Genomic DNA, 11,931 nt, shown 5'->3' with positions numbered 1-11,931 from the left:
CACACATTTTATTTTGCTCAAAAAAAAAAAAGGTGTACTCTGAGAAAAACTAAATAAAAGTAAATAAAGTGGGTCCAGCTTCCCAACAGATCTGAAAAGCTGTTCTACATGTGAGGTGACAACGGATCGCAACTGTGTCTCAAGTATAATAACGATTAAAATGACTCGAAACGGTTTAAAACTGCTGTGTAATTATTATTGTTATTTTGGACTGTACTAAAGCATGAAATACCATAACACATTTGCAGATGTTCAGGAGGCATTCTAGGTTCACACACTAGTTTCCCTGAAGATCAACACTACATCAGTTATTCTGCTGGGATGTCTTTTTGTTTGGGTCTGAGAGTAGTGTGATTGTTATTAAGGTTATTACACTTTCTCCAACAGTAAATAATACAGACCCTCTCATCTCCCCATAGTAAGACGATCTCCGATCGAGTCTGAGGAGGGGGGGGCAAGACAAACACTATTCAATGACTCGCGAATATTTCTGGGGTGTATTCCAGAAAGCAGTTAACTTCCCTTCAGCTAAACCCTGAACTTTGGGTTGATTGACGCCAAACCTTGTTTACTCGAGGTATGTGGCTCCAGAAGCGCGTCCAGGAGTAAATTCATTCAACTCAAGACATTCTCAACAGAGCGACGAATCGACGAGTCACTATGGAAACGGACGCTAAGAAAAAGCGCAGCATGCTGTTTCTTCTTTTGTTCAATGGTCGTTTACATGCTTCGTGCATATCGGCAACTAATTGATGGTTGTGTAATCATTTTTTTCCCGTTTAATCCTTAATCCTTGAGAATATGACTTATATTTTTAGTTTGACGCTAATTATATATTAAGTCATATCAGATATGTATTTTTATTATAGAAATACATTACAGAAAATGCCAATCCATGTGTGAGATAATATAAAATGTAATAAGTATATATAATAATAAATTAAACATTACCTTGTCGTAGTGTTTTATAATTTATACAAATAACTGTTATATATGCCAATAAAATAACCATATTAGAATATTATATTACCTTATTAGCGCTTATATATATATAAAAGGCTATATTATATGATGTTGTGTTATCGGTCAGGCCCACTGAAGGCTGGTCAGTATGTCACGCGTGCGCTGATAGCACTGAAGTGAACTAACCCTGAAACAGAACATACTCCGGAGCAGGTTATCTTCAGAGAGCAAGTTACTATGGTTACTTACATACCCTGAAAGTAACTGATACCTCGCTTATCCTCAAACTTACCCGGGTATGTCACATAACCTGCTCTCTGGGATACACCCCTGGTTTGGACCACAGTGCCCAGTTCAACCGCTAGCTGTCAGTATACAAACCGCACCTTTAAACTTCTGAAGACAAACCAAAAAACTCCAACTGATAGAGTCATCGCCCACGTTTTTTTAAACCTAGGAAATGTAAATGGAAAAGGACAGTGACTGTTCAGAACGAGTGGCTCATCCTGTTCTTCACACCTGGAGCACGGATGCAGTTCTTAACATTCATCTGTTCAACGCTTATATCAACCACACATTTAACTAAAGTCGCTCATTTTAATATAAGAAGAAAAATGTAAATGAGTAACAGACAAGCATTCCATACTGTACTGTCTGTTAACCACCTGACACCAGCCAATCAATTCCAAACGATTCACACGTTACATTATGAATTTTGATCATTTGATAAAACAAGACAATGCTTTTCATTTCAAAACTTTCTAACAAGACGCTATTGTGTTTGAGTTTGTTTTTTTGCAGCAAATCGCATTACTCCTTTGAATGTATAAAACTGATGCATGCATTGGTGAAAAAAACAACAGAACTGGAGAACTTCTGATGTTGTTTATAATGTTATCACACATTATGTTCATGGATTATAATAAGAGCAAACCTAAAGAATCCGGGAGGAACAAGACGGGCAAAATCCAAAGAAGAGAGACTGAAATAACACAAAAAAAAGAAAAGGATGAGAGACTGCAGACTCATGGGAAGCTGTCATCATCATCTTCTGCCATCTCTTTGGCAAACTCCAGATCCTGCTGCTCCCGCTCTCTTCTCTCCTGTGAACACACACAGACAGTGTTTCAGCTCCAGCGGACGCTCTGCGTGTGTTAGTGTGTGTTAGTGTGTGTGTGTGTGGCGCTCTTACCTCGGCAGACTCCAGGTCCTTGTTGTACGCCTTTGGTGGAAATCTCATGGCCTGCACAGAAACACAGAACAGCACTTAAGCCCTATTGCCTTATCTAAAAGTGCTCTTTTCTTTGCTTTAAACCACTGTGAAACAGTAGACTTATAATTATAGAATTATATGCATTTATGGTGCAATTAATTGCTGTATCAATCCATATAATTTTTTTCAGCTTATATTTATATATGAACTTAATGCTTTACTACTTGAAGTAGTTCAGGCTCAGATAACATGAACACACCAGTTCATCAATGCAAATAAATCCCAGAAACCCTACCTTGACGGACATGTTGTGTATATCCAGACAGAAGGAGATGCGCTGGTGGAAGGCCAGCTGAGGCTCTCGGGTGGTGTAGATGTCCATGGTCTCTTTAGACTGGACGTACCCTTTCTCGTGGTTTATACTGGCCTCAATCACACCGTCACGGATGGCCTGGACAGACAGAGACGGTCACATGCTTCACCTCATTCCTGATGAAGACCATCAGACGACTGAGAGCGTGCCTCACCTTGGCCACGATGAACTCGGCGTCTTCAGGGCTGTCCAGCTGCAGCTTCTGAGCGATGTCGGCCAGAGAGATGCGCGAGTACGACAGGCTGATCATCCTCACCCCTGCGCGGGAAACACAATCACATCAATTTAGAACGCAGTAGAATAGGAAACTACTTCACTTGAGTCTCCATCATTCACATGTGCATGAATCAATGAGGGAAAAACAACAAGGCAGTGTGACGCATCTTTACTCTCACTCTCAAAACACAGACGCAGATCAAGAGAGCGCCCGAGTCGAGGCTGTACCCCTGCAGACAGATTCCATCTGCTTTTTGTCAGTAAGATGCCATTATTAAGGAATGAAGGTTGAGATGAGCAGAACTCACCGGTTTTGATGACGTTGTGTCTCAGACGGATGATCAGCGTGTAGGTGCCGTCTGCCTGGAACTTCTCTCCAAACTGATCCAGCGCCTGGTTAAACTTGGCCAGATTTCCAGTTCTCACCGCTACACAGGGCAGAAACCACAGTTACTGTGAAACCGCATTAACACACCATACTGAACTTTAACAGGACGTTCTGAATTGAAATAATAACTACTTAAGACAAACGCAGAACAGTTTTCTTGTACATGTAAACTGTAGCTCCAACATACACGTTTCTAGTGAGTCTGAAGGCCTTGATTAGCAGCTTCAGGTGTGTTTAATTAGGGTTGGAGCTAAACTGTGCAGGACAGAACCTTCTCAAAATCTTAAATTATAATAAGGTAAAATACAGTAGGCCCCATTTTAGTTCGACAATTACTACACCCGTTCCTCCCACACCCAGCTCACAGCTGATCAAACCTGACCCATCGACTGTCACTGAACTGAATCCACACAGAAACCACTGCAGAGGACACTAATGTCTTCAGCTGAACTGCTTTAAAGCAGAAATTAACTTCTCATGTGTTTTCCTCATGTACGATGCGGTGTATGTGAGACCCCAGCAGGAGCACTGAGGTGTCTGTGGGGGCGGAGTTACCCTGGGTCAGCAGGAAGTAGGGCATGAGGGACCTCTTGAGAGACGGCTGGCGGAACTGCAGGCGGTCAGGGATCTCCCCCAGCAGCAGCTCCACCACGATCAGCAGCTTATGCACCTGACGGACAGAGTCGACACTCAGACACGGCCCTACAGCAGCAGCCAGGCACACACAGAGCCACACTCACCGTCTGCTTGAAGCCCACGGCCGTGTGCTGAGGCGCTTTACGCAGGGCGTTCGTCAGAGTCCTCCTCGCCTCAGAATACTCCAGCTGGATGGCCTTGATCCGCCCTGACAACGTGCGGGGCACACACAAAAACACATATTGTGATAGCAAAGCTCTGAATATGAGCTGGGATACAGATCGTTAGTGTTAAATAAATGTAGTCTAAATACAAATGGAAAAAAACATAGCTTCATAAGCGTTACTAATTATATTACATCACTCCTGCAATTTGCCTGCAATACGCCACACAATCAATCACAAATCACAGCCAATCAGAAGAGCGCGTGGATCTCTCTGCAAGCGCTCAGATGAAAACATTTTAAATCAAAAACACATTTAGGACGCGAGCAACGTCACAGAAACAGAACTGTGTCATCAGGAATAATACAATACACATGACAACACTTATTATTAATATATATTTGACATTCCTGCCAAATTCAAGTACTTTCTCGCTAGATCCCGCAGCAGTTTAATAATGGCCTCACTATAACCCTATGATAATAATATTAACTACATAATAACAACTATAATACTTGTAAAAGAAAAGGATTTTTTTAGTTTTGTAATCAGATGCTGCCGGCACCAGGAGAACATTCGGTATCGCTGGGGGTATAATAACAAAAATGATTTCATCATAAAATTACTACTGTTTTGCATAAATACATTTACATTTATTCATTTAGCTGACGCTTTTATCCAAAGCGACTTACAATTGCTATATATGTCAGAGGTCGCACGCCTCTGGAGCAACTAGGGGGTTAAGTGTCTTGCTCAGGGACACATTGGTGTCTCACAGTGGATTCGAACCCGGGTCTCTCACACCAAAGGCATGTGTCTTATCCACTGCCCCACCACCCCATGGTAAGTGCAGTTAATAATAATATTAAATGTTCATTTCTTGGTTATTTCATGTTTATACAGATTTGACAGTAAAGCTCTAAGCTTGAGTTGGGAAGCTTAAAAAACTTTTATTAACAACAGCAATGTGCTAAATCTAATAATAACAATATTAAAATCTAATAACACTGTGTGTCCCTGCAGCACAAAAGCAGTCATCAGTAACACAGGTATATCTGTAGCAATAGACAACAATACATTGTATGGATCAAAATTATACATTTCTCTTTTATGACAAAAATCATTAGGATATTAAGATCATGTTCCATCAAGATATTTAGTAAATTTCCTACCATAAATATATCAAAACTTCATTTTTGATTAGTAATATGCATTGCTAAGAACTTCATTTGAACAACTTTAAAGGAGATTTTCTCAATATTTAGATTTTTTTGCTCCCTCAGATTCCAGATTTTCTAATAGTTGCATCTCAGACAAATATTGTCCTATCATAACAAACCATACATCAATGGAGAGATGATTTATTCAGCTTTCAAATGATGTAGAAATCTCAGTTTCAAAAAAATGACATTGGTTTTGTGCTCCAGGGTCAAATATTTGATATAGAAAATGTATATTCTCTATTCTTATTAAATGTACTATTATTCAGTGATCACGTGCGACTTCAAAGAAAGGCTTGTTTTTCAAACTTCATAAACAAAAAAGTCTGACAAAATCTGATTTCTTGATAATTTGATATCTTATAATAGAGATTTTATAATTTCAATATAATAAGCAAAATGTAGAAATGAATGACTAATAAGCCGATAAGTGCTCCTCTGCTGCCTTCTACTGGTTATAGTGGTGATTTGATGCATTTTTTTATTTTACATAACTGTTTAAGCACAAAGTATATTTTGGTCATACAGTTAAAAATAACATTTGAATTGGATCATTTTAGAGATTTAAAGTGTTGGAAATAGTTGTGTGAAATACTTGAAAGTCACAGAAAAGTGCTTGGATTTGTCTCTCAAAAGGTTGTACAAACCCTGAAACGAACTGATTAAATTCGACTCTTTCTGCCTCAACACTACGGTTACAGTTAGCGTTACTACTTCTGGGTTTCTGAGGTACGTCAGCGCTGTGTATAACAGAATTCTGCGGCTAATTCAAACACTTCTCACTGTATCTCGCAGCACTGTGCTGTAATCAACTCTGGTTCCCGAGTAAAGCTCTTCTGAGCTCAGACTAGTTTGTTTGCGTCGTGGTCCGAGCTGATAAACGGTCCAGCAGCTCAAACGATTAGCGGGATTTTCACGCTTTTGTTTCACTTGCCGTTTGATGTTTCTCATATGCAACACTGACGAGCTGAACAACACGGCCGCTCACAAAGCGAAGTCAAAATCTGTTCTCAGTCTGGATCCACATGCCAGTTGATTTGAAGCCAGATGTGAAGTATTGCCTAAGGCCCAACAGCTCAGTAACAGTAAACAGCACAGCGACTGATTCTCCGACTCTCTCCCTCTCATCAGTGGTCTTCACTCACCGGTGTAGTACAGATAGCGCGCCCACTCGTTGTTGTTGGCCAGCTCAGGGAAGATGGATTTGGACACCAGCTTCTCCGCCTGGTCGTACAGGTTGTACTGCAGGTAGTTGCGCAGCAGCAGGTTGAGCAGCGTGGCCTGGCCGTCGGCGTCGTGGCGTAGCGTAGCCGTCCTCAGGCGCGTGTGCAGGAAGCTGGGGTCGTGAGAGGAGAGTGAGCACCACAGCTGAACCTACAGTGAAGCGTCACGAGGAGAACAGCCTCACCTGCGCACCGTGTCCAGCTGGCTCAGGAACTCGTACACGCGGGAATGGTAGTAATAACACTTGGCAGCCACTAAGTCCAGAGCTCGGCGGTTCTGAGAGCCGATCTTCTGCAGCAGGTCATCAGACACTTTCTGGGCCTGAGCAGGACAGAGGTTTCACTGGATAATCAATTCATCTGTCGAGTATTTCTCAGATTAATCAGATTAAACACACACACTCTGAATGTTATTATCTGTATAAGAGACCGTGACCCGACTGTGCCTTCATGTGCTGGACTACAGTGAAATGAGTTTGATTTTATTTGATTCATACTTCCCATCCCTTTGATGTACACATGCACAGTTAAGAATAACTACTAAAGCAAAGAAAAGCTGAGCATTATCACTGAGCAGATGAGCTGCAGCGGAGTCTGCTGACCTCGGTGTAGCGCTTGTTGTTGGTGAGGTAGACCACCATCAGCAGCTGCAGATAGGCCTCCACCTCCGGGATGAGCGGCGTGGCCGCAGCTTTTCCAGTGCGAGGCCTGAACAGCACGTCTCCTTCACTCTCCACCGGCTGAAGCACAAACACACCAGTTACTGTAATGCACTGGAGTTTCAGTTTAGGGCTGCGACGTACAGAGGAAACGCATCATCTGTAATAAACTCTTGCACGAGCGTCACGCGTGCTTGAGTATGCGGCACCAGCACCTGATTTAGTAGCACTGAAATAATTAGCGACTATTAATGAATAATATTAGAGGTTTTGTCTTTTAACAGTAGCAGCAGCTTGAGCTGGTATACAGATACACATTTATTTTCATTAACAGAAACGATAACATCTGTGGAAAATGGTAACTGTTTTTTATAGGGTAAAATGTAAATATTCTGACTGACTGAGTTAGGACTGCTCTTATTAAAATGAACATTAGTCTTCCATAGTATCATAAATTTGCAGGTCATGATAACCACAGGTAAAATCACACATGGCTCCTCCCTGCACCAAACTCCAGCGCTTCTCACAGTCGGTCGCATTAACTCGAAGATCATGCTGCGCTTTTTTTGGGCCCATTTGCTGTTTTAATACGCAAAAGAAATGTCAGCGTTTATCAGTTAGTCAAACAGCACCTCTAACAAAAATCAGCCGCACCAGCAGGAAAAAAGGTTGCATTTAGTCACAGTCCAGCGCTTTATTATTTACCGTCCATAGCACTCTATTTGATTTGAGCATACAGCCCAACTTCTGATTTCAAAAGCAGCTGGAAGCGGTGTCTGCTGAGGAACAGAAAGGTGTGGGTTTGGTACCTCGTCCAGGAAGCTGAGCAGGAACTCTTTGCTGGCAGCGTTGGACGTGAAGTATCCGGACACGGCTTTCTGCAGCACATTGGGATTGAGACGGCGGCTGGTGGAGGGCAGAGCTCGCAGGGCACGGAGAACGAAGCGCGGCTCCTTCCCCTGCACGGCCTTCTCGATCTGCTTCACGTGCTCCTTGATATCTGCATCAAACAAACACATTCAAACCTCCACAGAGCTTTCCACTCGCCGAGATCAGGACGAAGCATTAGTGCTCCACTGCCCTGATCGTCACACTGGACAGTAGTGTTGTAGCACTCCAGACCGGTCTTAAGACCATTTTTTGATGGTCTTGTCTCGGTCTCGACCGCATTTGTACTCGGTCTTGTCTTGCTCTCAGACTAAGAGCACTCGGGATTTGGTTTCAAGACCAGTCAAGACCACAACTGTGGGGATATCACTAAATTGTCTGATTTATTTACAGCCAACATAATGCAACTGCTTCAAATGCAATCAGTATCTAATTAAATAACAACAATAAATAACTTGATTTATACCAGTGGATCTCAAAATGTTTGCCTTCACAGCCCCCTACTGCCCGCAACATTAAGACCCTCCACTCACCCAGAATAGTTTAGAGCTTAGCATGACTAGAAAGATGTATATCCATTATAAAAATAATCAAACACTAAGAAACATCTTTGATTTTTACCTGTTTTAGTTCATTTTAATGCTTGTTTAGTTTTATTTGAAAACGTTCAGTCATTTTGTAAGTTAGTTGAGGCCCCGGCCCCTGGCTGAGAACTAATGATTTATACGGTTATGCCAGGTCAGAAATGATTGAGGGACTGTGTCAGAAATGTCACCAAAATGAATACCTACACCCACAAAATTCAAGATATTGTTGCAAAAAAAGTGCTTGAGAGTATGAGATGTGGATTTGTATATTATAATATGATATAATTAAGCAATATCACAAGAGCAAGACAACTGTTCTGAAAAGAAAAATTAGATTGCTTTTATAAAATAATTCAGTAAACAATTTTTAACATGATTCTCAAGATTATTTATGCATTTGTAATTGCATCAATTCAGCTTCTGTGCCTCCACTGCAGTGCAAAGATGAATTCTGTTGTTAGAGATTTCATCTGATTGGTAACAGCTCTAGTGTCTTATTATTGTATTCAATGATTAAAAATAAGACATTTCTCAGGCAGTAAATGTGGATCCTTTAGATGAATTTGAGCAGTGCTGGTCTGGTCTTGGTCTGAGATTAGGTGGTCTAGATTACAACAGTACTGGACAGTGAATCGTTCACATTCAGAGGAAAAATAAATAACAGTGGACTGAATGTGTGCGTTTCACTCCTTGTCAGCTAATATTATATCAGTTAGTATCTGCATAATTCACTGTCAGTCCATGATGGACACATGATGGCACTCAACCTCGCCACACAGAACATTCTCCAAGGTGTGTCTGGAGTTTGTATGTCGTCTAAGTGAACTCATTTTAAAGGGGTCATCAGATGCAAAATTGACTATTACATGGTGTTTGAACAGAAATGAGCGTGTACAGATCCACCCTATAATGATAACAATCCAGTCAGTTTCCAATAATAATAATAATGATCACTTTCTCAAATCAGGCTGATCTGAGATTCTTTGCAGAATGACGTAGTTCTGCACAGGCTCCGCCCACGAGAGTTGATTGACAGCTCCGCCCTGAGTGATCTGTCATCAGTCCTCCATTGTTTTAGCGCCGGAGCAGATGTAGATAAGAATAACTCCTAAGTGATTGAGTTGTTGGATGTAATAATGAACACAGCAGTCATCATTTACTCTTGACGTCTGAACCGCTGAAGACGCAGAGGATTAACATTACTTTCGTTTTTGAAGGGAATGAGCCGATCCTGATCTGCCTAAATGCATTTATGTTCGTGCGAATCATTCGTGATCCAGCTTCATCTACAGAAGAAGTGAGTGTAAGGGTTTTTATGAATCTTTGCAAATCGACTTTCCTAATAACGTGCTAATTAGCAAGTTCCGCGGCTAAAATAAACAGTATCACTCCACGGAAGAGAGGGGCGGGGTCAGCAGAGCTCATTAGCATTTAAAGGGACATAAACCAAAACAGGTCGCTGTGAACAGAGCTGTTTCTGACAGGGTAAAAAAGGTGTTTTTTACACTACCATTGAGAAACTTTAACCAAAGGATGTTATAGACTTTTCATTAAGACCCTAAAGAATCATATCAGCTTGTGTAATATGGTCATCTGATGATCTCTGACCAGGCTAAATGTGTATCTGCTGTGTGCTACATGAGCATTTAGCTCTGAATCAGGAGCAGTGGTCGGTAATAAACGGGCAGATTACAGAGAGGAGGTCGGTAAACAAACGCCAGCGCGAGTGGAGCCTGATATATATGATAATAATGATATATATGTGTGTGTGTGTGTGTGTCAGACCGTCGAGCGTCAGCTGGTCCATCTCTCGCGGCGCGCGCTGGTCCTCCTCCTTCATCTCCACATCCTGCGGCTCCGCTCCGCTCTTCTCTTTCTCCGCGCGGGGCTTCTCGCGTCGCTTAGCCGTCGCTTCTTTCATGTCACCGCTCAGATGCTGGAGCTCGGTCAAGAAACGCCACAATCACGCATGTAAATAAGTCACTGGAGCTCTCGAATTCACGCCGAAGATGACTGGCAATTCTGACGGGCCGCGGTGCATGCTGGGACGCTGGTGCTCTTCCTCGCACGGTTTGCGTGTGGAGCTGAGGCGCGCGAGGAGAGTGCTGCCATCTAGCGGCCAGCGCGACTACAGCATCACCTGAACACTGCCACATCTGCTCATTTATTAAACACTAAATATTAAGTTCTTCAGAGCCCCATCGTCCACAGCAGTGTTGTCCGTGACTATGCTTTTCTTTTTAAAACAAAGAACATACAAGGACAGTAACATATAAATTACATCAAAACAAATACAACAATATATAAATACAATAAACGAAAACAATAAAAAAGACGTATACAGGTAGTGACCTATTTCTATTTTAAAATGAGTAAAATGCGTTTTGTTCACTGCCCATTTAGATTTGTGTCCATATATAATGATTAAATTCACAATATACCCAGGGCTCTAGCTGAAAAAAGACAAAAAGCATCGCCTCTATTAAACGACCACCCCTTTAGATTAATAATGTGTATTAAAACTTATCATGAACATGAAATGTTAAAATGATCTACTTATGATCATTTATGACCTAAATAACTGTGATTGGCCAATCAGAGCTCAGTACTGTAACAAGCCCTGCAAGCGGAAGCTATTTCATTATTTCCCCACGAAATAGTTCAAGATCTTTAAAAAGAAGACAACAGAAGGTGTGATTTTCCTTGATTAGAATTGAAAGACATTCTCCTGATCATGTGTGTGTGACTGAGAGACAGGAGAGCTGATCCAACTGAGAAGAAAAACACAACAAAACCCGTCAAAATCCATGACAGACCTAAACCACCTGCTCCGGATCCTCAGCTTCACCATGGCCCTTCGGCTCTCTGTCGCCTCCTCGGGCTCCACCTCCACCTGCTCCGGATCCTCAGCTTCACCATGGCCCTTCGGCTCTCTGTCGCCGCCTCGGGCTCCACCTCCACCTGCTCCGGATCCTCAGCTTCACCATGGCCCTTCGGCTCTCTGTCGCCGCCTCGGGCTCCACCTCCACCTGCTCCGGATCCTCAGCTTCACCATGGCCCTTCGGCTCTCTGTCGCCTCCTCGGGCTCCACCTCCACCTGCTCCGGATCCTCAGCTTCACCATGGCCCTTCGGCTCTCTGTCGCCTCCTCGGGCTCCACCTCCTCCGGATCCTCAGCTTCACCATGGCCCTTCGGCTCTCTGTCGCCTCCTCGGGCTCCACCTCCACCTGCTCCGGATCCTCAGCTTCACCATGGCCCTTCGGCTCTCTGTCGCCGCCTCGGGCTCCACCTCCACCTGCTCCGGATCCTCAGCTTCACCATGGCCCTTCGGCTCTCTGTCGCCGCCTCGGGCTCCACCTCCACCTGCTCCGGATCCTCAGCTTCACCATGGCCCTTCGGCT

General features: G+C 42.9%; 1 protein-coding gene across 1 annotated transcript; it reads right to left on the bottom strand.

Annotated features, from left to right (window-relative positions):
• Nucleotides 1-1,834: 1,834 nt before the first annotated feature.
• On the bottom strand, nt 1,835-10,610 carry LOC306846967 (26S proteasome non-ATPase regulatory subunit 3-like). The gene is made up of 12 exons (XM_079380698.1): nt 10,316-10,610; nt 7,865-8,055; nt 6,999-7,136; nt 6,582-6,718; nt 6,319-6,509; nt 3,894-3,997; nt 3,709-3,823; nt 3,074-3,193; nt 2,704-2,807; nt 2,472-2,627; nt 2,156-2,206; nt 1,835-2,066 (listed from the first exon to the last, which is right to left on the bottom strand). The coding sequence occupies exons 1-12, from the start codon at nt 10,449-10,451 to the stop codon at nt 1,989-1,991; spliced, it is 1,521 nt and encodes a 506-aa protein (XP_079236824.1). The 5' UTR covers nt 10,452-10,610; the 3' UTR covers nt 1,835-1,988.
• Nucleotides 10,611-11,931: the final 1,321 nt, after the last annotated feature.

The sequence above is a fragment of the Barbus barbus genome (assembly GCF_936440315.1).
Source record: "Barbus barbus genome assembly, chromosome: 27".
NCBI lineage: Eukaryota > Metazoa > Chordata > Actinopteri > Cypriniformes > Cyprinidae > Barbus > Barbus barbus.
This window is presented reverse-complemented; position numbering and strand designations above follow the sequence as displayed.